General features: G+C 42.6%; 1 protein-coding gene across 1 annotated transcript in view; it reads left to right on the forward strand.

The window, feature by feature from the left end:
* LOC104345875 (SPNS lysolipid transporter 3, sphingosine-1-phosphate (putative)) overlaps window positions 1-15,028 on the forward strand; it is a 30,319-nt gene extending 15,291 nt beyond the window's left edge. The window contains exons 9-11 of the mRNA XM_086475212.1: window positions 4,488-4,553; window positions 11,979-12,077; window positions 14,861-15,028. Of these exons, the coding sequence (XP_086331338.1) occupies window positions 4,488-4,553; window positions 11,979-12,077; window positions 14,861-15,028 (333 nt within the window). The remainder of the gene's footprint in view (window positions 1-4,487; window positions 4,554-11,978; window positions 12,078-14,860) is intronic.
* Window positions 15,029-24,479: the final 9,451 nt, after the last annotated feature.

Here is a 24,479-nt window from a genome sequence, read left to right on the forward strand (position 1 = left end):
TTCAACTATTGACTCCTCTGGCACCAGCCGTGCCTCTCCTTGCTTTCTAAACAAGACCTGACACTAGTCATGCTGGTGTGAGAATTGCAGTGGCATGCCAGCTGGTGCATCTGATTTGAAGGTCCCATTGAAACAAATCTTCCATTTGTGTAGGACACTAGCAGGAAACTGGCTTTCCAGTCACTGTCTGCTCAGGCACACTGGTGTTTGCAAACCTGTCTCCGTCGCTTCACAGTGTGGAAGCTACTGAAACAAAAAAGCATACGTGCGTCAGCGTGCAAGTACAGTAGTTCCTGCGTCCTGCTTTCCACTGGCTTGAGTGGATAATGAAAGGGAACAAGACAAGTTTAATCACTTATGGCCAAAACTGGAAGAAATCTTTCAGAGCACAAGGATTCTCACGTTAACATGGAAATATGGCAGGACTTCCAAGGTTTCTGTTGGGGTAGGTGAACTGAAATGTAATGAGATTTCTGTTCTCATTCTGGACACCCAGTTCTTGATTTCAAAGACTACCTTTGAAAAGAGGGAAAAATTACCTGGCCTCAGAGGAGGCTCTGTCTAAATCTGTTTCTGTCTCCAAAACAAGAAAAAAGACGCGTGCTCTCTGCAGAGCGGCAGGTGCTTTGGAAAGTCATGACTGAACCCTGTGACTGGGAACCTTGGACAGTATTTGGTGTTGCAGGAACTTAAATTTAAACAGACTTTCTTTGATGGCAATGCTGTATCAGGAGGCACTCTTGACCTGCAACTTGCCTTTGAAGGAGGCATTCTGCACCTCTTGTCTCTGATAGACCTGCCTGGTGTGTTTCTTTTCAAAAAGAGAAAAATAGTTGATCACATATGGTCCAGCCATACTGATGCCCTATTTTGTTGAGGCTTGTGACAGTTTAAAAGCAGAATGTGTGTTTGGCACTGACGTGGATTACAATCTAATCCGCTTCATGTTAGCTTTAGGTATGAATGCAAACAGTCATCTACAAAGCAAAATCCCCTTAAAATTTGGGACATCATTGTGGTTGTATCCTTTGGAGACCAACTTTAAGTCTTGTCTGTTAAAAAAATTTAGGATCATGGAGAAGGTGACAGCAATAAAGTAGAATGTTTCACTCTTTCGTAGGTACACTTAGCAGATTTGAATTGGCATGCCACAGACAAGATCGGACAATTTTAGTGGAAACCTTTTAATATTAATTTAAAATAAGAACTTGAAACAATATGAGGAATATTGAGAGATGTGGGAGTGGGAGGATACACTTTACATAGACCATTGCCCTATTGTTTTCCTACCATCCTCAGCCCTTCTCCCTAACCAAATACAGTACTTCCAGGATGTCTTCACCTGTTTTGGAGAAAAGAACATACAAATCTCTCCTCTTTATTGATTGCAGTTTTTTTGCAGTTGGATGGCTTAGTATGCCAGCCATTCAACCATATTGCATTTATTCTGCATGAGAAAGTAGAAAATTGATATTGGTTGTAGACAGAATACCTTGATAAGATCTGTAGAATGATTTATTACTTTCCAAAACAGCCTGGGTTAAATTTTTCTGGTGACCCTACAACTGCAATCCACAAAGACCTTAAGAAAGAAAAGAAAAACTAACAAAATTGTGTCTCTAATGTTAACATAATTCTGTATGAAATAATTATTCTTCAGAATATGAGGTCTTAGCCACTGAATATCACATTTTCTTATCATGGATAATATTTCATTAATTCCTATTCCATCAAACTCTAGGTTGAGAGCATAACTTACTTCCTAAAGATGAATTTTGCTTTCTTTTCTTACACTAGGCATGACATGCTCTTGCTCTTAGGGGCTTGTAGAGAGTAAATAACTTGGAAAAAGCATGAAGAGAAAGGAAAACTGGAAACAACACTTTAAAAGTGGCAAATGTCACAAGATTCCTATAAGGGACAAAGACCAATCTCTCATTTGGCATATAAAGGCAGGTAGTCATGTATTCCATTGATGGTATCTAGGAACAGGTTGGAAGTCTTCAGAACCTTCTGCTCTAACTGTTGTATTTGCATCTTGTTTATATCTAAAGTATCAGCCAGGATTTAGTAAATCTCTGTTCTTTGTCTCCTTCTGGTTTCACTTTAACCTGTACCTAAAAGGGGCCTAAAGGAAAGATGAGGAGGGACTCTTTATGAGGGAGTGTAGTGATAGGACAAGCAGTAATGGTTTCAAACTAAAAGAAAGGAGAATTAGGTTAGATAGTAGGAAGAAGTTCTTCCCTGTGAGGGTGGTGAGACACTTGCAAAGGCTGTCCAGAGAAGCTATGGCTGCCCCTCCCTGGCAGTGCTCAAGGCCAGGCTGGATGGGGCTGGGAGCAACCTGGTCTGGTGGAAGGTGTCCCTGCCATGTCAGGGGGGTTGGAACCAGATGATCTTTAAGGTCGCTTCCAACCCAAACCATTCTGTGATTCCGTGATTCTATGATTTCTTGCTAGCTGTGGCACAACTGTCAGAATTCACATGAGTTCATGCCATTATCGCTGTATAGCAGGATTCAACTGCACTTCAGCATTGGCCTGTAATTCCTCGGTGAGTGCTGCTTCACTGGCTGCAATTCTAAGTTAAGCAATAGCACATTTAATTTGTATAGTGTCAGGGGGAAAAAAAGAAAGGAAGGTCCTTGATGAATTTGGATTTTCCAAGAGAGTTCAGAGAGTATTAGCTTGAAATAAGGCAATGAAGGGTTAATATTTTCTGGAGGCTGCAAGATTTGACATTAGTAGTCCTTATTGCCAGGTGGCTTGGCAAAAAGCTGAACTGTGTGATGTTGCTACCGTGTTAATGAGCGTGTTGCAATTTGTGTTTGGCCCAAAGTTCTCTAATAAAAGGTGTGTCACTTGGTTTCACAGAATCACAGAATGGGGCGTTGAAAGCGACCTTTGGAGATCATCCAGTCCAACCCCCCGGCTAAAGCAGGTTTGCCTCCAGCAGGTTGCACAGGATCACATCCAGGCAGGTTTTGAATGTCTCCAGGGATGGAGACTCCACAACCTCTCTGGGCAGCCTGTTCCAGTGCTCTGCCACCCTCAAAGTAAAGAAGTTTTTCCTCATGTTCAGGTGGAACTTCCTGAGCTCCAGTTTGTGCCCGTTGCCCCTTGTCCTGTCACTGGGCACCACTGAAAAGAGTCTGACATGCAGACGGTTTCTGTAGTCAATAGGCTGTTATTGCAATGGTCATGGAACTGGAGAATGATTGCATTCTGTCTCTTGTGAGGGCAAGGTCTGCCAAGGTTATATCAGTGGAAAGTGATAGTGGGATGCATAAACCCAAGAGCTAAGACGTAGTCAAGGAGTATGTGAAACGAGTGATATTTGCTGTAAAACTTAGAGAAAAGTAATTATGCATGGAGGAATAGATTCAGCTGCAAATTAGAAAACATATATAAAGGATTTTGAAGGAAAAGATGTCTGGGTAAAGGGCTCTATTAAATATCTCTGCATTTCAAGGAAACTTTTCTCCAGACTGTTTTGGAGAAGAAAACACATGAACAGTACAGGCAAGAAACACAGAGGAGGTAGGGGTATCGTAGGAAGATGTGTAATAGTCTGGTCTTCTTACAAGAATATAAGCTACCCCTCTGAAAACATCTGCTAGTTTGCCACTGTGCCTTTCTTAGGACTGCGTTTTCATCAACCAGATACAACATCTTAACCAAGACCTCACTGAGCAAGATGCTAGCACCTCTCCTTACAGTGGATTTTATTTCCTAGGTGCCGTCTGACCATGTGGCCTAGGTCACTAAGCAGAGTCTGCCTTCTAGAACTGCTCCAGCTTAATGGCATAGCTTTAATGCTTTCCTCAAGTATCGATTAGTCCGTACAGCCTGCTCAAACCTAGGTCCAGGGCTGGCTGAAAGGGTTAATCTTTTCTAAGACCACAGGTGTAAGAACTGTTGGAGGCCCTACCCCTTTTCCTGATGGCTGGGTCTCCATCTGTGATGAATTAGGAAATTCCCGCAGGACACCGAGGCTTTGAGGCTGCCTGTCTCTTGGTGTCCATTTCATTTTAGAAGGTGTCTCCCTGAGGGAGCCTGGAAGAGTACTTGCACTGGCACAGAGGTATTCTATTGGTTTCACTTGGAAACCCAAGCAAAGGGAGATCTTTGAGCACTTTTTAAACCCGTGCCGAATGTTTCTCTTCACAGGCTCTTGCCTTCCTTTTCTTGGGTTCAGCAGTTCATTACTTTATTTGGGAAGGTGGTATATGTTTCCTATTTTGGCTCTGCTGCTGAGGATTTGTAACACAAAACAACCTATGTACCTTCTCTGGTTCCTTTCCCCACTTTTAAGACGAAGTTACTGTTTATAAGCATAGACAGAGATGGTGAATGTAAAAGCAGATGGGTATGTACAACAACCTTTACACAGATAAGCATAATCAGTGAGCCTGCCTTCATCTTCACATTAAAGAAGGTCAATGCAGTGTGTATAGTCACTGCTTTCTTCTTTTTTTTTTTTTGCAGATTTTTATTGCATTTGGAGAACTGTTTTTATCTGTAAACTGGGCTGTTGTGACAGACATACTGTTGGTAAGTGCTTGTGAAACCATCTTTGGTTTTTCTCAACATCATATTGCTCATAAGCCTGCATCTTGGTGGCCAGAAGGACCTCTGCCTTCTAGGAAAAGAAGAATTAACTCTTACTAAGAATACCCTTACTGATACCCTGCTAACATTAGGGGTGTAATCATGTGCCACAATGTACTGCTCTGAAAAGATGCCAGTAACAGTATAGGTGTGGCGGTGCAGTAGCCCGAGCTCTTTGTAAGCCTGGAAAGGAGATGTACTGGTTTGGCTGAAACTCATGCAAGCGGAACTATCTAGTGCTTCTGGTGCCCACACTAGCTTGGATTTTCTGTACAGCTCTGTGTTGTTGGATGTCTGCCAGAAAATGGTCTGCACCAGAAAGCAGGTCCTTTTCTGTCTATAATGAGAGATTTTCTGTTTCTGCTCCAAAGGTTTGAAAAGATGGTCCAAATGAGGGAATGTCAATATTCTGAAAACTAAAGTTAGAGAATCTGTTACAGTTCACCTGTGAACTATTAGCAAGCTCCCTTATTCCAGAATACAGTGCAAGTAAATTGCTGCACTTGCAAGTCAAATTCCTAACTGGTGCTACACTGCCAAAGCATTAGGCAAGCAGCAATGCTTATGGGACTCTTGGAGATTCCAGGTCCGACACCACAAGCCCAGAGAATAGCAGTGCTTTATTTCATTTGAATCCTGTCATCAGTAACTTTCTTCAGAAAGGAGGGATGTAAAAAGCACACATCTTATGGCACAGTGAGTCTAGGTATCAATGAGCAGCTATTAATTTATTATTGCAAAGGCTTTTAGGGTTAGTAATTTTTTAGTGTTCTTGAGTTTTTACTCAAAGGAAAAATTTGGCAAGCTTTGGTTCATGCTGTAGCTCCACGGTCACCAATCAGTGTCTGTGTAAAACATGGGACAGATATTGTTGTTACTGTCACTGAATTACACGATCATCACAGTCTTAAGAAGTACTTTATATGACTTTTTTTTAAAAAATCCATAATATGAACAAGCTGAATATAGTTTATCAGTCAAATAAGCAAGGAAATGATCTACCTTGTTCCTATCTAGTAATCAGACTGCAGAAAGCTGACTTAAGTACCAAAGCCAGAGCTATTAAAATGTTTGACAGTCCTTTTGTTGCTACCCATGGCCATAAGGCAAAGCGTTTAAATTGGCACTATCCTTTTATACAAGGAGTAGAAATGTATCACAAATGACACCCAGACTGTCTACTTTGGAGAATCTTCTGTGGGATCACATGGTGGGTGTGACTGTAACCTGAAGATTTCAGGCAGGATTCTATCTGAGAGACAGAGATTGTTGAGACAAGGGTGGCACGGGCAAAACGCTGATGCAGTTGGTACTGATAGAAGGCAAAGCACGGAAATGGTGTACAGTGATCAGAGCAAGTGAGAGAAGACACAAAGGTAAGGGCAAAGCAGAACAGAAATCTCTGTTTCCCACCCTCAGGCTAATGATGGAAAACCAGTCGCTGAAGAGAGCCTCGGAGTCACGGGAGCATTTGCCATTTTATGTGATAGTTGTTCATTCCAAGGGAGCTCAAATCTATCTGCAGATTGCTACTGCAAACTCCACTGCCATAATCAATCTTTCATACAAGAACCACAGTGAATGCATTAATCTGTAGCACAACATGCAGTGATGCACAGTAACATGTCATAAGAGTTCAGGATGGTAAAGAAAACTTGCAGCCTGTGGCTCATGTGGAACACAGTTGCCTACACAGTTGTCATCATTGCTTGCTACCACAGGACCTGAAAATTTGCAACTGAGGTTGCTGTCACTATGGTCTTAGTTGCTCAGATATACCACTTGATTGGTATTCCTAACAGCTAACTAGAAACAAGGAGTAGAAAAGCCGAGCAGAGATAAAAGTATCTTTATTACAGTCTTCCATGTAAAAGGATGTGAAAGTATCGGCCAAAGGCTGAGCACCGTCTAGTGATGAAAGGACTAGCTGTGAAGCGCTGTAGAGCTCTCCTTCCACTGACGTGACCTTGCCTTGTTGACATGAGCCTGTTTATCCTCACACTTCATAGTCTGAAGGATATTTCCTTGCATTCTGATTGAGATGAAGGGGTGAAACAACTTATATGTCATGGTTCTTCAACAAAGCGCTGCTGATATTGACTATTGTGTTATGTTCTCCTGCTACTCTTTCATGATGTTGCTCTCTACATGTCAGTTTTCTGCACTCTGGAATTTTAATTAAAGAAAAAATATATTCGCAGCTGGCATCAGTGAATTGGTTGCCTGCTTAAAACCCCAGCCAGCAGCAAGAGGGTTTTGTTTCTTCTTTGACTCTCAAAGAATGATCAGAAACAATTACCCTACAAGACAAGAGCTGTAGCCTTGAAGCAGTGAACAGATGCAGAAAAACTACCACTGGTCCAAAATGAAATTTTTCATTAGCTTCTATTTCAGTTTAGTCTGAAATCATTGGGGTTTTGCAACAGAACCAATTATTTTTATGATTAGGATCCTGTTTACATCAGTTGAGGCACCATGGAAGGATTTTTTTAAAAGTTTCTCAGTTTACTTTTCTTTGAAGTCCTACATCTGCATTTTGGTTCTCTGCTCTGTCATTGTTAAAGAGCAAGGTGACATCACTGAGTTAGGTACTGTTGATGGACAATGGGGAAAGTAAGGCAGGTGATTACTGTCGAGTCTTTCCTTGAATATCTTTCTGAACCCAAACTGCAAAGTCTGCAAGAAGCTGTGCTTTCGTTCAGTTCAGTCACGCAGGTCTCAGCTTGCTTAGGGAATGCGGCATCGTGCAGCCTGCAGGAAGTCTGTTGGGAGCGTCATTGCCGTATCCTGGATCCAAGTAAATCCAGAAGAGGAGGAAATTCTTGTCTCCTGAGTGACTGACACCCCTCATTCGTATTTATTTTAGAATCTTTTGGTTTTAGGTACAAGCAATGTTGAATCAATTGGCAAGAAGTGACAGGGTGCAAAGGTGCAGAGGCCTCTGTGGTGGTGTGTTCCCCCTGAGAGCAGATGTTCAGTGTATTACCATGAATGTGCTTCGGGTTGGACCTGTGGAATTCCAACTAATAGTTACTAATAGTTTTGTCAGAAAAATGATGCAATTCAGCTGAACTTGTGGATGTCTGCTCATTTGGTGACATCTTACTTGGGAGTTGTGTGCCATCCTGCTGAAAACCCACGGGTTCAGCGCATTACTGCTGTTACATTGACTGAAGGGTGCCATAGATAACGACAGTAATTTCTCTTTTTGCATTGTTTCCCCTGTGAACTGGTAGGATTTCTGATAATGTGGCTGGATTTGCTAAAGCATGTTCTTATTTTCCCATGGAAATGACTTTTCTTTCTTCCCACGTGGCACTACTAGCTAGACAATGTAGCTATGAATTCATTTATCCTGCGACCTGTGGAGCTGAAGACAAAGGAAGATGCTGACTGAATGATAAGGACTTTCTTCCTTTGTGGCTAATACATCAAGATGCATTGCATGTAACAACCTTTGTGCCTCTTACTCAGCTGTAAGCATGAAGGTATCTAGTGTACAACGCAGTCATACTGCACAAGTGGAGAAGTGCTGTAGCCACCTCACTTACAACACGCTGGCTTACTGGGAGGCTGTACGAGGAGTGTCCCTTATGGAGTATGTTTGCCATCTGTGAGGTAATGGGACTGTCTTTGAGGCTTTTGGCAGCTAATAGTGTAGGAGATGCTGGAACTGGAAGCTAAAAGGGGTTTGGGAAGGTTACCAACATGTCCCTGTCTTTGTTTGGAAGTGCTCTGGGAGGTGTGGGAGCGTTTACCAGCCCGTCTGTTCCATCTGTGTTTTTAGCTGATGGCTCTGTCACATAGTCTGCAGGAGGATCTCTAAAACCTCCAGAGACAGCATGACAGGTTTACAAACTATGTCTGTTTGCAGCACCCTGCTTGTCTGTCAAGGCATCTGGACTGGGGTCTCCTAGGAGATGACGGTGTGTAGGATGTCATCTGCATCACTGACATAGTATGGGTAACCGGGCCGTCACTGTGGACAGGCAGGGTGCCGCGGCTATTTCAAAGTCACTGTGTGTGGGATTGATTGGTTTCTTCTTTTCCTAGTGAACCCTACAGTGCCTTGAGCTCTTGTGTATGGTTTCCATTGGATAGAAGAACCTGAATAACAGCATAGGCAGAGTTTGTATGAGCCTCATAACTATAGGAAACATCCTATCCTTCTCTTCCATTTTTCTTGTCACAGCTTTGTTCCATGTGTCTCTTGTAGTTACAGATATGAGATATCAAATAAATGTGGTAAGGAAGTGGTGCAGGGCACTGAGAGAGCAAAAGTGCATTTATCTTTTCTCATGCCTGCTGCAAACACCATAGATTAAGTACATAGCAATGTTTGATCTGCATTTCTCAAACACAGTCTGTCATTATCAATTCAAGAAAAGAAATCTGAGTCTTGTACAGATGACATGATATCCTTGGAGAGGCAAAAACTGACAGTCTGCAGTCTAGTACAGTCTGTCATGGCAAGCTCTACTTCCCAAGCTCAGGGGTTTCTACGGTAGCTTCTTTATCTTTCTGTACAAGAGCCTGTTCCCAAAGTGCAGATGCTCAACTGGTACTCCAGGCAGGTTCTGAGAGAAAACAAAATTTCTGTAGACTGGATGCCCTCAGTCTAGGCCAAGGTGTGCCATGACCACAGTGAGGAGGAGTTGTTGGCTGTTCCTTCATCCCACGGATGACAAGGATTTCAGCCTCCAGATCAGCCAATCTCATATGACTCTGTTCTTGCACTGGCAGGGGATTGGTGCTGTGATGGCAATATGACATTAGAGTGGTCTTCTGTAACTCTGAAGAGATCTTCAAGACATCCCTGTTGTAATTTGTATTATTGTTGAAGCACCCTATCTAAATATTCCTAATGAAATATAAATTTTCCGTCCATGGTTATAATAATGAAACTGTACTGTATGGAGTACTCTTACTGGGCACAATGATGCAGTTTTAAGACAATGAGTTATTTGTGTATCCAAGGCCATTTCTGGCTGAGAGGGACCCTGCCAACATGGACTGGTTCTTTAATGAAGCTGGTTGCAATATGGGGTAAGCAGGACCAAAAGGCTCCTGCTGAACGGAACGAGTTATATGAGCTTGTGAGAAACTCCCTCTGGGAACAGAGGAAATTTGGCTGTAGAAAAAAGGACACCACTGCTCATTGCTGTGTTTCTGGCATTTCAGCAGGGTGTAAGGCAGGTTAGAAAACGCAGGCCACAAGAAGGGATTACTAGGCAGACATAAGAGGACAGGCAGCCAAGTTGGCTATAATTTTTGCTTATTTTGTGGGGGAAATTTGTCTTTTTTCTTTCTCATTTTAGATCAAATGCTCTGTTAAATCTCAAAGGGATTCATAGCCTCACTTCCTAAGGAAACAAGACTTCTACAGATGTGCCTGCTTTCTCTTTAGGTTTTAAAACCATGGATTTCAACCAAGTTTGATAAAGAGTTAGACACCTCAGGAAGACTCGAGGTCATACAAGCCTTGTGGAAACAGGTGGCCTTCTGAGAAAAACTATCCAAAGTGATCCCCACAAGAGCTGCGTTTTAGGGAAAGACTCTGCAGCACATACACATTGTGAAACATGAGAGAAAATAGTAGAAATAGGTTTGTGAGAGAGAGAAATACAGCATGAAAACTACAGCAATGGAAAAGCTTGGCATGATACTTTAACTACAAAATATAAATTGTGCATTATTCTATGAATGAGGTTTTATCAAAATAATGTTTTTTAGGTGGTGTGGTTCTATATATGCCCCAATGTTCATCCGAAGAATGTCTGTCATGCTAGCTCCTGCAGAGGGAAGGGAATGCAGTGCTGCAGAGTCCTCGGTCAATCCACCCCAGAATGCAAACCGCTGCATTAACAGGGGTCATTGGCCTTCATGTTTCTGTGTCTGTGCCGTGGATTTGTAGTTTCAGTACAGTTAAAATGCTGTGATTTACTGGTATGTGTAGGTCCTGACTGCACGTGGCACTGAAGTGTTTTTTGCTCTCATTCTCACAAGAGCAATTAACGTTGGTCTCTTGGACAATGTTGCTTCCTTACCTGCCCGTTTTAACATCCGTTAATGCAGTTCCACTTGCCCTAAAGATGTGGCATTAATGTTGCTACTGTGATATAGCTATGTCTTAGTGGTAGGTAAATATTTTATCCCATATTCTGAGACCTCTTTAAACACAAAAATGATAATAAAACTCTAAGATAAATGTGAGAGAGGGATCTTTTTTTATTTTTCTCTTCTAAACCCAACTTGCCATGTACGTTAGTGTTTCCTTGAAGGCACCTATAGAGCCACGATATAGGTTATATACCCTGAGATTGTCTCGTAGTAAACCACCGGTCACCCTGTTAATTGATGTCTAAGTGATGTGCAGAGCAGTTTCCAAAAAAAATTAAGTCGGGGAATAGAGGACTGGGAGAATATTTAGCATTTTGTCTCTGATATGAGCGAGTGGTTGGAAAACAAATGTATAAAGGTTTAAAATGTTTTCTGTCTCATTATGAGTGTGAGTACTTTTTGTGTCAATGTATGAAAGAGAGAGACAGAAATTATACAGAATCATACTGTACTTCTTCAGGCACAGCTGGTCTTCAGTAGCACGAACATAAAGCCCTTATTACGGCAAAATGACTATATTTCATTTTAAAAAATAGTTCTAATCTATGTGATGCTTTGCAGTGTTCTGGATGTGCACCTCATCTTCTTCAACTTGTTATTTAACCTGTATGCACTCAAAAGCATAATCATTTTGAGGTATTGTTACTAGAGTAGCTATATCTCAGGTGCTATCCAGCCACAAGCAGCAAATTTCTTCCATCAAAGCACCATCAACCACCTTCTGGTCTGACAGGTTGGGTCCCCTCCCTCTGTCTTCACATGGTCTGCAAGGTCTCAGCTGACATCCTTTATAGACGTGTCAGCTACTTCAGGTTCCAGGTACCGCAGTTCCCCCCAGCAGTCTGGACCATCCCTGCTGACACAGTGTCATGAGTGATTTTTCTCAGAGGCTCTCAGTGCTGAACCTCCTCATTAGGGTTACTGGCTGGAGGTTTCTGTTGGTTGCATGGCCAAGTGAATCTGTACAAGCTGCTGCGAGTTTGTGAATGGCAGCAGGGGAGCCATGCTTTTCCTGCTTTATTGTCATTCCCCCTTGTGGGTCACTTTCTTGAACGGTTTTTTTCCTCAACAAATTGTTCAGTGTAATTCAGAATAACTTCTCTGTCTCCAAACTTGTAAACAGTTCTTGAATATGAAATATATAAAAATTAATATCTTCATCTCTCTAGGTTGTCATATAAGCAGCTGGCCATTCATGAGATTTGCTCTGTTAATATTCCTTCTCTTTTGGGTTGTGTTTTGTTTCAGTACGTCGTGACACCAAGACGGCAGTCTATAGCCATTGCCCTGCAGATTTTGGTGAGCCATTTGCTGGGAGATGCAGGCAGCCCATATCTCATTGGGATTGTAAGTGAATTCTCTGCTTATTGAGCTTTCCTTAGGGTAGAACTTTTAGAAACTGAAAGACAGACACTCGTGGAATTGTAGGTACTTCCTGGTCCAAAACTGGAAATGACTCAAAATGGTGGCCTTGGTGCTAGAACGCAGAGACATTTTTCTAACCATTTTTACTTGCATGGGACTTCTGGTCCTGTGGCACTGCAGGTCTGTAGAATACAATCCTATGCCCATAGGTGTGAGTAGTTCCATACAGTGTGTAGAAATTTATGTCGATTTTAAATTCGCAAACTCATCAATTTTTGAAGGCATATATTTTTGCAAAGACAGTGCCATGGGTATTGCATTTGGGTTTAAGCACTTTCGGCTACATCTATGAGGAGTTTCATGGAAATTAATCAAATATCATAAAACCTAAGACTCCTAGTTCAAATCTTGAAGTTTGAAACCTTGCAATTTGTTAATGGTCTCTTGAAAATCAAAACATGAATGACTGCAATGGTTGCCTTTTGATACTACTTGGCATTCAAAGCTCTGGTCTCAAATTACCTTAACCTTGGACTCCCGTATTGCTTGAGACCTGATTTCTCTGCCTTTCCTACGTTTACTTGATCTTAGGTGCTTCTGGACAAAGCAGCTTAGTGCTGTTTTCTCCTTGAAGTCCATTTGTTTTAGTTCCAGTGGATGGTATCTGTCAGTGTTGTTTCCTTCCTGCATTCTTTTTGATTTAAGACACAGTAATTCTGCAAACAGCAGCTAACTGTTCACCCACTTTAATTTTTCTGCTTTACTGGACATGGGAGAGAGAGTGAGTCATTGTTATTTTAAAGTTTTCTTTATACGGAAGTTTGTTTGAAAAAATTCACCTCAGGAATATCTGTTCTTTCTTCATCACACATCACCAGCGTTCGGGTTAGACAGGGCCAGACAGAAATGCCCAAGTGAGCTGTGCCTGCAGGACAGCTGCTGCTGGTCCAGCCAGAAAGGAGATCCCCCTTGTCCTCAGCTGGGTGAAAACCGGAGCCTCAGGCGTGTAATCAGTCTGGCAGGGAAGACAGCCCCTTCTCACTGAGATTCCTCCTCCTGGCCCTCCTTCTTTGGCAAGTGAAGACACCACTTTGCTCATTGGGGTGTATTAGGAAACTATTGCCCTGGCACTGCTTTGGCTGTATGCATGGGGGAACCTAACAACCGACATCCCTGTGTCAAGAAAGATGCCTGAAATGGTATGTAGAAATGGGAGGTGTCTTAAAAGCTGAGATATGTCTTGTGCTTTCTCCCTTTGACTATTCTATTGATTTATGTTTCCTGCCTGAAAGATTAAAATGTTTGTACCTCTTAAGCACTGTTCTTTGCCATCTTTGAGGCACAGGCAGAATTGACGCTTCCTGCTGGATGTGCTGCTGCATCCTGCTGGTAACCGCGTGCAGAACGCTCCGTATGCAGTACCATGCGTGCAGTTGCCTTAAACAGCAGCTAATCAAAAAGTGGGAAGACAAAAGCAGCCCATCCAGATGAGATTAACCTCAGGTAATCTTGAAACTTTGCAAAGAACAAAGACAATAAATCCAGGAATAAAACTGCTGTATGTCCAAGTGGGGACCTATGCAATGAGCACAACATTCTCTTCCGGAATGCTTCTGTGAGCCTGCACACGGACACTACCCACGTCTGCTGTTGATTAAACACTGAATCTTCTGCATTCATGTCTTGTTGTTGTTTACCAACCTGCTTCAGCTAACCCTTCAGCTTAAAAACTGGCTGGACAGTCAGGGAATAGTCTTTTTCAGAGTCTGTTTTTCTTCCCTCTGCACCCCAGAAATTTTTTTGGTAAGCATTTTAATTAAATGTGTTAGTTTGCAAGGCCATTATGCTTGCTGTAGTCCCTAGGTGCCCATTTAGAGTTGATCTTGTTCTTATCTGCCTAAACCGTCATAAATAATCATACTAAACTCAGTAAAGGTTGAAGAGTCTCATATTTGTGTATTTCAAGTCACACAGTGTATTCTAACCATCAAGAACAAATGTGGGAATAAAAAGAAGTGCATTCAACATTTACCTCTTTGTTTATGCTAAGAAGAGATTTTAAGTTCCAGGGCTAAGTGCTGAATCTGATTAAGCTTCTTGGAATCAGCTTTTCTTTCTGTCTACAAAAATCAGATTCATATGGATCATTTATAGCTTTTACAACTTCACCCTTCAGCCAGTGCAAAAAGCAACTTCCCAGTATCTTCTTCTCAGTTCCTCATAATGACATTCCATGACTCTTCAAACGCCTTTTGGCTCAAAAGCAGTCACCGCTCTGGTCTCAGGTTAATTTCCAGTTCTTCCCTTTGTAATGAGTGCTGCTGCTCACGCCTGTGTGGCACAACCCCCTGTTTGTACCCATTTGATGCTGATTAGGGAGGCGTAAAGTTACTGAATAACATCAAGAAATGATAAAGCCATTGTCAAATGTCTGTCCTGTGCTAGCTATGCTGAGATGGGCTAGAAAATGGTAAAATGAGTTAATGTTTAGCAAACATTATAAACATTGGTTACAGTATTTCCTACTTAAGTGACTGGAGGCACTGAAGGTCTAAAAGAACATGAGATTTCTTGGCCGAATGGGAGCTGGACAGCCATGAAGCACAGGTGTATTGGGCACTGGGTTTGACAAACTCTGGTAGCAGGATTTTTGTCCCTATCGGCCTAGCTTTGTTCTTTTCTAGGACCACACTGTAAACAGTCTGTTTGGATTGAGAGGAGGATGATTTTGTCCCACCTTAATGACAGCCTTGTTCACTTCCTAGATCTCCAACGCTCTCCAGGCCAAGAACGCTCACTCATTCCAGTGGAGTTTCCGGAGCATGCAGTACAGCTTTATCGTGTGTGCTTTCGTTGCTGTCTTTGGAGGAGGGTTTTTCCTCTTGACATCTTTCTACATTGAGGAAGATCGTAAAGAAGCGGAGAGGCTTTGAGGTTTCTATATATCTTTATAACTTTTAAATGTATCTGATTGCTTTCCTGTTTGTACACTAGCCATGATATTGGCTCTGTAAAATCAGACCACAAAGGTCTGCATTATGTTAATACCATGTTGGTTTCTATAAAAAAAATAAAGGTAAAATCCCAGCAAAGTCTCAGATGAAAAAAACCTCCCATATTGAGCAAAACAAACTGCAGAACGCACCAGGGTCAGGGAAGTGCTATTAGTGACACCTTCAAAATGGAAATGGAGGTAATAAAATAGCTTTACTGTAATGCGCAATTGCAGACCTCATGGACCATGCAGTTCTTTTTCTACTCTGGTTTTTCTGAGCCCAGCAGAACCAGCCCTAGCTCTCTTCCCTGAAAGAATTCATGCTCGAAGCGTAGAAGACTTAAAGAAAACCTGTTGAATTGGACAGAATGCTGTCCTCAATCACCGAGATTCGTACAACTTCCTTCCGCTCTGACTTGGTTTTCTAGGTACCAGAAATCACTGCTGTCTTTCAAATGAAGATGAACACTGGGGCAAGATTTGCAAAGAAGAAAAGAATGTTCTCCCCTTTTTTCTTAATGAGATACAGCTAGAGAAAAGGCCAAATAACAATTCCTCCATATGGCAGAAAATCCTGCTTACTGACTTTTTTGGATGCCTTTGACTGTGAGTCAAAAATTGCTCCTGCATTGGCATATGGCAACCCTCCCCATCTGCAAAGCAGGCAAGAGTATTCTGTGAGCTGGGGAGCTCCAGAAGGTGGTGTATAGAGCTGTCACAGGCACGACTGCCAACCTAAACAAGGCAGTAGCATTTCAGACAGAATGTCTTGTGGAGATTAGGAGAGGAGGCCTATGGAATCTCAGAAGGACAAGAATTGCCTGCAGAATTTGGAAAATGTAGATAGTACAGAAAGTTGTTTCAGTTGTCTGAAATGACCACAAGAAGCAGAAACCATAAAAGTTAGTGTTAGATTCAAGAGTGAAGGGTTGTGATTGTTTCATATGTCATATTTTAATGGCGTCTTTCTAATCCTTTGAGGCACTTCATTGTATCCTCAGGCCTTGGTTAAGCATCCCCTCTCGTGAGTGAACAGTAGTAGCTGTAAAACCACTTAAATAGAGCTGTCCATTTGAGCTCTTATCTCTAAAGTGCCTAAGACTTTGGACATAGTATCTATTGTCATAATATCATGCCAGGTGCCAAGCAGGACATGATTAACGTAGCCAGCTTCCACTTTTTGACGTGGTGTAGTTCCAGCAGCACCTTAAAGCCAAATCCCGAGGAAGATGTTAACAAGTGAATTGAGAAGTATTATGAATCTTGCTGATTCTCCAGTAAATCGTAAGGACCATAAAGCGCAATATTCCTGTAACGACTGTGAATATCTAATGTTGTTATAAATACCATAATTCAGCAACCGCAGGATTTTGTTTCTCCCTCTCTCATTTAAAAAAAAAATCTCTTCAGAAACCTGACTTACACCCAGGTAGTGAAATTTGACCAAATCTTATGCCATATGGGAAATAATAGAGAAACTTTTTTGTGATACTCAGTAAGAGTGTAATAATTGTCTTTCTTTGAAATAAAAGTTGGTGTTCTGGAAGACAGCAACTTTTTCTGGTTGTACAAACTAGCCAAAGCCATTACACCACTGACTTTGTAAAAAGTCATCTGGTACCAGAGAACCAATGTCCGACAAGAGATTTTTACTATTGGATATGGATGTATCAGCTTGTAGGGGTCCTAAGTGCTTGTCTTAACATTTTTCAGGCTATTTTTTAAGCTACCTGGTAGCAAAGTTTGGATTGAAGCCTCTTGCTTATATTCGGCAGACCTGGTGACGTTTGTAGCATTTGTCTTCCAGCAGTGGGAGAAGAATTCACTTTGCGCCAATGTCTCGTTGTAGGATGCATTTGGAACATCTAAAAACATTCTTTAAGGCCTTCTCAACTCACTGCGCACTTGAGATTGGACTTGCAAGAGCCTGAGGTTACTCTGGTACACTGTGCTGTACCAAGTGTGCTGTTTGATAGAGCCACACGGCTCTGGCAAACAGCTGCTTTGTCGAAAAGTTAAATTCTGAGCTAAGGTGAAATGCACCAATGCAATACACGGTACAGCAGTCCCTTCACCAAGTACCGCTTACTGTTCCATCACTTTATGCCCAGAAACTGATGGAAGAGGTCTGTGACAAGTGCACATCAGTATTTGAGGCCATAAAATTATTTTTATTTTAATTCTATTATATTTGCTGGTGACAACAGTGAGAGATTCTTCCTTAGTATTTTATCACTATTTCTCAGAACTGCATATAAGTGTACTGCCACAAAGATTTACATTGTGCTTCGAGTCTCTTGTACACAATATGCAGACATGTATATTATGTACAGCCTAATGCTGAGATTGTCTGGGAAGATTGGTATTAGGTAACGATTTGGTTTTGATAAAGAATTAATTTTATAAGCTAACCTGATACTATGAAAGGTGTTGAGCCTGGATTTACAGAGCTCTGAGGATCAGTAATAAACTCACAAGATTCTACCTCTGTTGCCAAAGTCCAGAGAAAAAGTTTGCAATTGCTGAAGTCATTGACAGCTGCAAACCAGATGCCTGAACACCACAGCTGATTGCTTGAAACTCAGGCAGACAGGCCAAGGTCTTGAGAATCATTTTTCCCATTACTCACCTATGGTAAGATTTAAGAGCTTGATAGTACTTCTCTATTGCTATGTTCATGATTTTCCCTGTAAACAGATGATCTATTTATCACTTTTGTCAAGTCAGCATTAAATTCTTCTTAAAAATAAAAAAATCAGAAACTAAAGCTGCAGAGGCACGCATTTGACATATGAGCAAGAGATGCCAAATGCTGCTCTGTAGATGGTACACGAAGTCCATGACAAACTCATTCCTACTCCTACTATTATCTCCTTTGTGAAATGCCTAGAAATCAGCAGGAATATGCTGACTAGTTCTATTCCATTCTTTTCAAATGCTTCTCCCTTTGCTTTAATGCAATAGGAGAGGACTTCTATTTTTTTTTTCCCTCCCTGCATTTTAGCAAGACCAACATCCAAGCCAAGAGGCTGGATGCCCTGAGCTGTGCCTGGGCCTCCCTGGAGCTGCACTGTCCTCTGTCTTACTGCGAACTGCTGACTTGGAGACCACGCAAAAGTGCAGTGCCTGTGTGAAACAGCCCCAGGAGGCTCTGCCTCCAAAGCAGGGAAGCTGTTTCCATCATCTGTTTGGCCCTGTGTCTTAAGTAAAGGTAAAACTTTCTCAGTATGAGATGTAAAAGGGGTAGAATTTGTTAATATTTTCTCCATGTCTTGAATTTTCTTCTTAGCAGGTGGCACCAAATGCTGCACAGAGCGGTTAACGCAACAGTTAACAGTTTCTTAGTGCGGGAGGGGGCTGTGGTGCATTGTAGCTGTTGAAGACGCTTCACTTTTTGCATGTCATCAGAAGCCTGTATGAGAGAAAGCCACAGAGTCCTGTCACACAGCCAGTGAAGGAACAAAAGTTCTCTCTGGGCATTGATTGAAATATCGGTTGTTTTCTGTGGTTCCAACAGAGTAGAAGTAAGAAAAAAGTAGAGGCCATAAGGAAGTTATTAAATCTACTGCTCTATCTGGGTTGGAAAGTGCTGCTGGAAGCTGCTAGTTGTTGAGATGGTGTGTTCGGCAGCGTTCAAGCTGATCAGAATCACAGAACGTTAGGGTGTTGGAAGGGACCTCGAAAGATCTTCTAGTCCAACCCCCTGCCAGAGCAGGACCACCCAGAGCAGGTCACACAGGAACGTGTCCAGGCAGGTTTTGAATGTCTCCAGGGAAGGAGACCCCCACACCCTCTCCGGGCAGCCTGTTCCAGGGCTCTGCCACCCTCACAGGGAAAAAGTTTTCCCTTATGTTAATGTGGAACCTCCTGTGCTCCAGTTTGCACCCGTTGCCCCTTGTCCTGTCATTGGCCATCACTGAGAAGAGCCCGGCTCCATCCTCCTGACACTCGCCGTTTCCTTATTTATAAACGTTCAGAGGTCACCCCTCAGTCTCCTCCAAGCTCAAGAGTCCCAGCTCCCTCAGCTCTTCATCATAAGGGAGATGTTCCACCCCCTTCATCATCTTTGTGGCTCTGTGCTGGACTCTTTCAAGCAGTTCCCTGTCCTCTGTCCCCTACATCAAACAACAATCAAACAAGTTGACCCAACTTGTATTTTCTGTAACTGTTCGTATATTCTCCTCCTACCTTTAACATTTCTTCTTTGCTCTTTCCAACCAAAATAGTGGGTAAGAGGTGCGTTGGAACAGCTCCAAAAGCTGTGATTTTATAAGTCCATTCAGGTAATGTCTTTGTTCTTTTCCTCCCCTTCCTTCATCCCCCAAAGCAGGGATGGGTGATTGGTACTGACCTTTAGTGCTGTTTATGTGGATATTTTTTAAACAAGTTTTAAAACCCTGCTTGGCATAAAAATTGCCTTCAGAGTCATGATTATTCCTAGCTTCTGCTAAATACCTGTAAAGGCATCAAATGGGCAAGACATGTGTAAGATACAACAGCACCGAGGTGTGTAGCTGCTTCTGCAGAGTAATTCCTTTCACTAGCGGTGTTGTGGGAGACTGCGATCAGCAGAATTTTAGTTCTCAAAGACATTTCATGTAACTTTTTCTTCACCGTCCCCATCTCCTTCCCAAATGAGTATCCCCGGGCACTACTCCTGAAAGGCGTTTCGCAGCACCTAAGGAATCTTTCTGTGCTGTGGCTGAAGGTGTGCAGATGGCAGACCACAGCTTTCCAGGCCACAGCTATTCTGTCCAGGGGTCTCTCTCCTAAGAAGATCTTGTGGTTTTTTCCTCTTGGCCCTAATCACTTGCACAGCTGAATTGTCTTTTGCAAAATACTTCGCAGAACAGCCTTGATCCTTTATAACGCTGCTGATGTAGCCATGGGTGACCAAAGCAACATTTAGCTTTGAAAAAAAGGCTCAGGGTTGTGCCGTTACTCTGAGGGACCTGTGCTGAGACAGGACCAGTAATGACAGTTCCAGCCCTGATGGCTGTCTTTTACTATCTCGTTCCTAACTTCCACTGCAGAAGTCTTTAGCAGTTTCATAGGTGGCCTGTCTCAGTTCTCCATCAATGAAAAATTGGCGGTTTCCCTCCTCCGCTTCTATTGCAGGATAATTGGCTGAATTCTCTCGTGCTCGTCTCCCCTGCACTCATCTTCCCTTGTACTCCCTCCGTTGTCTAGTGACTAGAGATTCACCGAGTGCCTTTGTCGTACGGTATAGATGTCCTCTTAGTTTAGAACCTGTAGAACAGTTAACTGATTCCTGTTTGGAAAGTCAGCTAGAAGAAGCAGACACTGTCCACATGAAACTAGCATAATATGAGTGCAGAAAGGCCAGATCAGCCCAATTTATGCTGTAGCTGACCTTAGTTTTTTCTTAGCAGTAGATCCATCCATTCTCTGCTCTTTTACCTTCCCCTCCCCTCATTAAAATGCAGATGGAGTGTCTGCTGAAATCAACTCTGAAATAACTAAGAAACCTAAAAATTCTCCATTATCCCAAAATCTTTATGGCAAGAGGTTTCTTCAGAGATCCTTCCACCGTTTTGCAAATATTGTTCGCTCTTCAGTCTCCTGCCCTGCCTGCAATACTGCCAGTTACTGCTGCCTGTGAGGATGCCTGGGACTTGGAGAGAAGTCACCTCCTCCCTTGAGACAGGCAAAAAAAAGCAATGGAAGAACAATGTCTGTGGGCCCCTGCCAAGCTGCGCTGGCATTCAAGTAGCCGGAACTGGCTGTATTCCATTCCAGGAGAGACACTGGGTTCACCTCAGTTCTATAATTATCTTTCTGGTAATGCAATTAAAGCCTTGGAAAGGTTCTTAGAAAGCTGTTTGTTTATAAGGGAAACAAAGGGGGATATGGAAAGGCTCTTGATCCTAAAGCTGTGCAGCTGACTCCAAATTTGTGTTGATTTGAGGAATTTAATATTTTTGTAACAGTTCTGTTATTGGTATGTAAATTGACTACGTAGCCTGCAGTAATAAAATGGCTGTCATTTTGAAAGGTTAATGTAAGTGCTGTCAAATCCCATTGTAGAACGGTCCTTGTACACGTGCTGCTGAATGTACAGGTTTGGAATGTGACTGAATCCCAGTAGGCCTTACCCTGCCAGCAGAGCTGGAGAGGGGCTCGATAGATGCACAGTCTCTGTAACAACAGGACTCTATACAAAGAACAAACCTGAGCTGTACAGGACTTGGCTCATGTTGTGTTACTAAGATCTGACTTTATCTGCTTATATACTGTGATGGGTTTTTTCCTACAGTTAATGTTTTTCTATATTATTATGAAAAATGCTTTTAAACGGAATTGAAAGGTAAATTCATGCTTTCATGCATGCAGGAATAATTTTCAGTTTTTAGTGTGCTGGGCAGTAGGCTTGAAACTGATGTAAAAAGGATGAAGGTATCCATTTTTGAAAGTACTGACTTCAAGCTAGCTAGTTAATTCCACCATAATGTACCCTAGTTAGTGGCCTGACCTTTTTCTTTCTTCTTTGCTTTTTTCCAAAGAGCCTTGCGTTCCTCTGTTCCTGATGGAGGCGGTCTGAGCAGCTGTGTGCTCAACACTCAAGAAAATCAGGCCATTTACTTAAAGACTTAATTATGGGTTTAGGAGCCTAATCTTAGGCACTTAATTTCTGAAATCTTGGTTGTAGACTTTTTTTTTTGGGAATATCTCTATTCCGCTAAATGAAAACTTAAAGAAATGCGAGTCTGTGAGTGCTTCCTAATCTTCAGTCTGGTCGATACTGCAACTGTTAACTTCTTCATAGCATTTTGCCTTTAAAGTTTACATTTTCAGTGAATGAACTTGTTCTTTGTGTGTATTGCCAACCCGCCGCAGAGGAGATGTCGCTGGAACTGGCATGTCAGAGCTGGGAGAGCCAGAGCTGTAGTAACAGAGGACTCCAAGTGAAAAAAAGGACACCTGCGTTCTTGCTGAGAATATTTCCTCAGTAAAACCAGGTGAAAAGATGTTTCTTCAGCCCATTTGGACAACTCTGTGGACTCATCTGGTAGTGGAATAAAATGCGGATCGTGGTGTAAAGGAACAGACTCCCCATGTCTGATTTTGAAGAGTACTGCAGGAAGATGGCCTTGTGGTACGATTGAGAGAGGTATGTGGGTATGAGCACAGAGGAGAAGAGGAGAGGTGATCGACGAAAAATGCTGGTGAAGCAATCCAGTTCCTTTTGTAGCAGACAAATGAGCTTTGGTTTTGTCTTAGGAATGACTAGAGATGGTTCACCTAGAGGATGGTAATGGCAGCTCGATAGTGTTTAAGCAAAATCTTATCCCAGAAAATTATGTTCATGATCTGCAAGCCAGCAGTCTGTCTTAGTCCTCCTTCCAGTTAATCTGGGTAAGATGGGATAATTCAATGAGAATTGCACGGTAAGCTCCCGAGCAAGGAAATTCTTTTTCTTTGACCCTTTGTTTGCCTGGAAGTCATGGAGGACAGAGCTCTTTGCCTGATCTGTGGAGTGGGGAGGCACAGCGCCTAAAGAAAATTGCCGTTCTGTTTTTAGAATTGTTTTAATTGGGCATAAGATCTGTATCTGTAACCTATTAACCTGGTCACACTCTGTGGTCGGATCCTCCTCTAACAGCCTGTGATTAAATGTGATTCGTCATCATCTCCGCTAAGCGCCTGCAAGTGGGAGAATGTTGGTGGTGAAGCAGATGCAGTTATTTTCATACCAGCTGCTTTCTCCTGTAAATTGAGTGTGTATTGTTAAACGCTGTCGCATTGTCTTAGGGGGTCTGTGTCTCCTGATTTAGAGCAATGACTAATGTTCTTTGCTGTGCTTTACGGAGGCTCAAAGTGCTGTTGGAAAGGGTGAGACAGACAGAAACAACAAGACTGAAGCGTGGACATCAGTGGCTTTGAAGGAAGTCAGTTATCTGCATCTGGGGGCAAAGATTTTCGTTCTTGCTGGGGTTGCCTGGACTTGCCAACTTATTAAGGAACTTTTATCTTTTTTTAAGGCTGAGGTATGGGAGGAAACAGGAAAGCTTTAAATGTGCTGATGTTCCATAAAAAGCAAATATTTAATCAGAAAAGAATAGCTTAAGTGAAGAGAGAGGCCTAGTAGGGAGCTTGTAACTGCCTGGAGAAGAGCTGTCACCACAGGATGGGTCTGCTTTGACAAGTGCCTGGCTTTTTTTGTGGTCCCAACAATTCCAGAGCAAACTTCTTTAGGATGCAAGGAAGAAGTTATTCAGTGTGAGGATGTTGAGACACTGGCAAAGGCTGTCCAGAGAAGCTGTGGCTGTCCCCTCCCTGGCAGTGTTCAAGGCCAGGTCGGATGGGGTGTGGAGCAACCTGGTCTGATGGAAGGTGTCCCTGCAAGGGGTTGGACTAAATGGTCTTCGAGGTCTTTTCCAAACCATTCTGTATTTCTATGATAAAGTTATTATTTATCTTCAGTGTTCTTTCCAGTCTGAGATGCCTCATTCTTCTGATGTCAGCTGAGGAAATGTAAAGGTGTTTGACAAGGACAACAGGAGACAGGTATCTCAGCCTACTCTAAGAATATATCTTTGCTTTTTCTCCCTCTGAATACGTGGAGTCATGGCAATAGGAAATGTATTACAGGGGTCAGGGAGTGCTGAGAGCCCCAAATGAAGCCATGTGAAGGCGAAACCCGTCAGCAGACAAGGCTGGACAAGAGCTGGCACTCAGCAAGGACATGAGTCAGATGGAGAGCAGGCTGGCAGGCGTGCGGGAAAAGCAGCGGAGTAGGAAGGCTGGAAGCAGCTGGCAGTGTAGGAAGAAGTGAGCAGTGACAGGAACAAACGGGGAGCAGCAGGGCATAAGGAATGTCCTTGTCCGTGCACTGATAGCCAACACCCCATTCAGCAATAATGGCATTGGGATTTCAAAGGAATGTCCAAGTAAATCTGTTCCTTTAAGGGATTTGTTTTAATTCTTTGTTAAAATACAAGAATATGTGCATTTTCCCCTCTAGCCCACTGTTTAATAGAATTACCTTCAGCATCACTGCATGGGCTCTTCAATTCTTCATTCCAAATCTTCCGCGTGAGGTCGTCTCGGCAGATCCAATCAGGTATATGTCATTGCTCAACAGTAGAGAGGAAATGAATTTTTCCAATGAGGGGAAAACACAGAGAATAGCTCGATTCTCCTCCCCAATACCATCTGCAACCTGTTCTGTGCTGCAAACGAAGTCAATGTTTTCCTGGGTCAGAGGTGGCTAATTATTCATAGCACTTTCATTTCCAGCAGTAGAGTCACCACATCTCTGCCAATCATCGTTCCATCTCGTGTTTGCTCTACTTTGCATTGCTCTCCGGTTTGCAAGTCTAGCTGCTGCCCAAACTTGTGCTGTTCTTTGTTGCTTTACCTGGGCT

This window comes from Leptosomus discolor, chromosome 18 (genome assembly GCF_034619465.1).
Source record: "Leptosomus discolor isolate bLepDis1 chromosome 18, bLepDis1.hap2, whole genome shotgun sequence".
In the NCBI taxonomy this organism is placed as follows: Eukaryota; Metazoa; Chordata; class Aves; order Leptosomiformes; family Leptosomidae; genus Leptosomus; species Leptosomus discolor.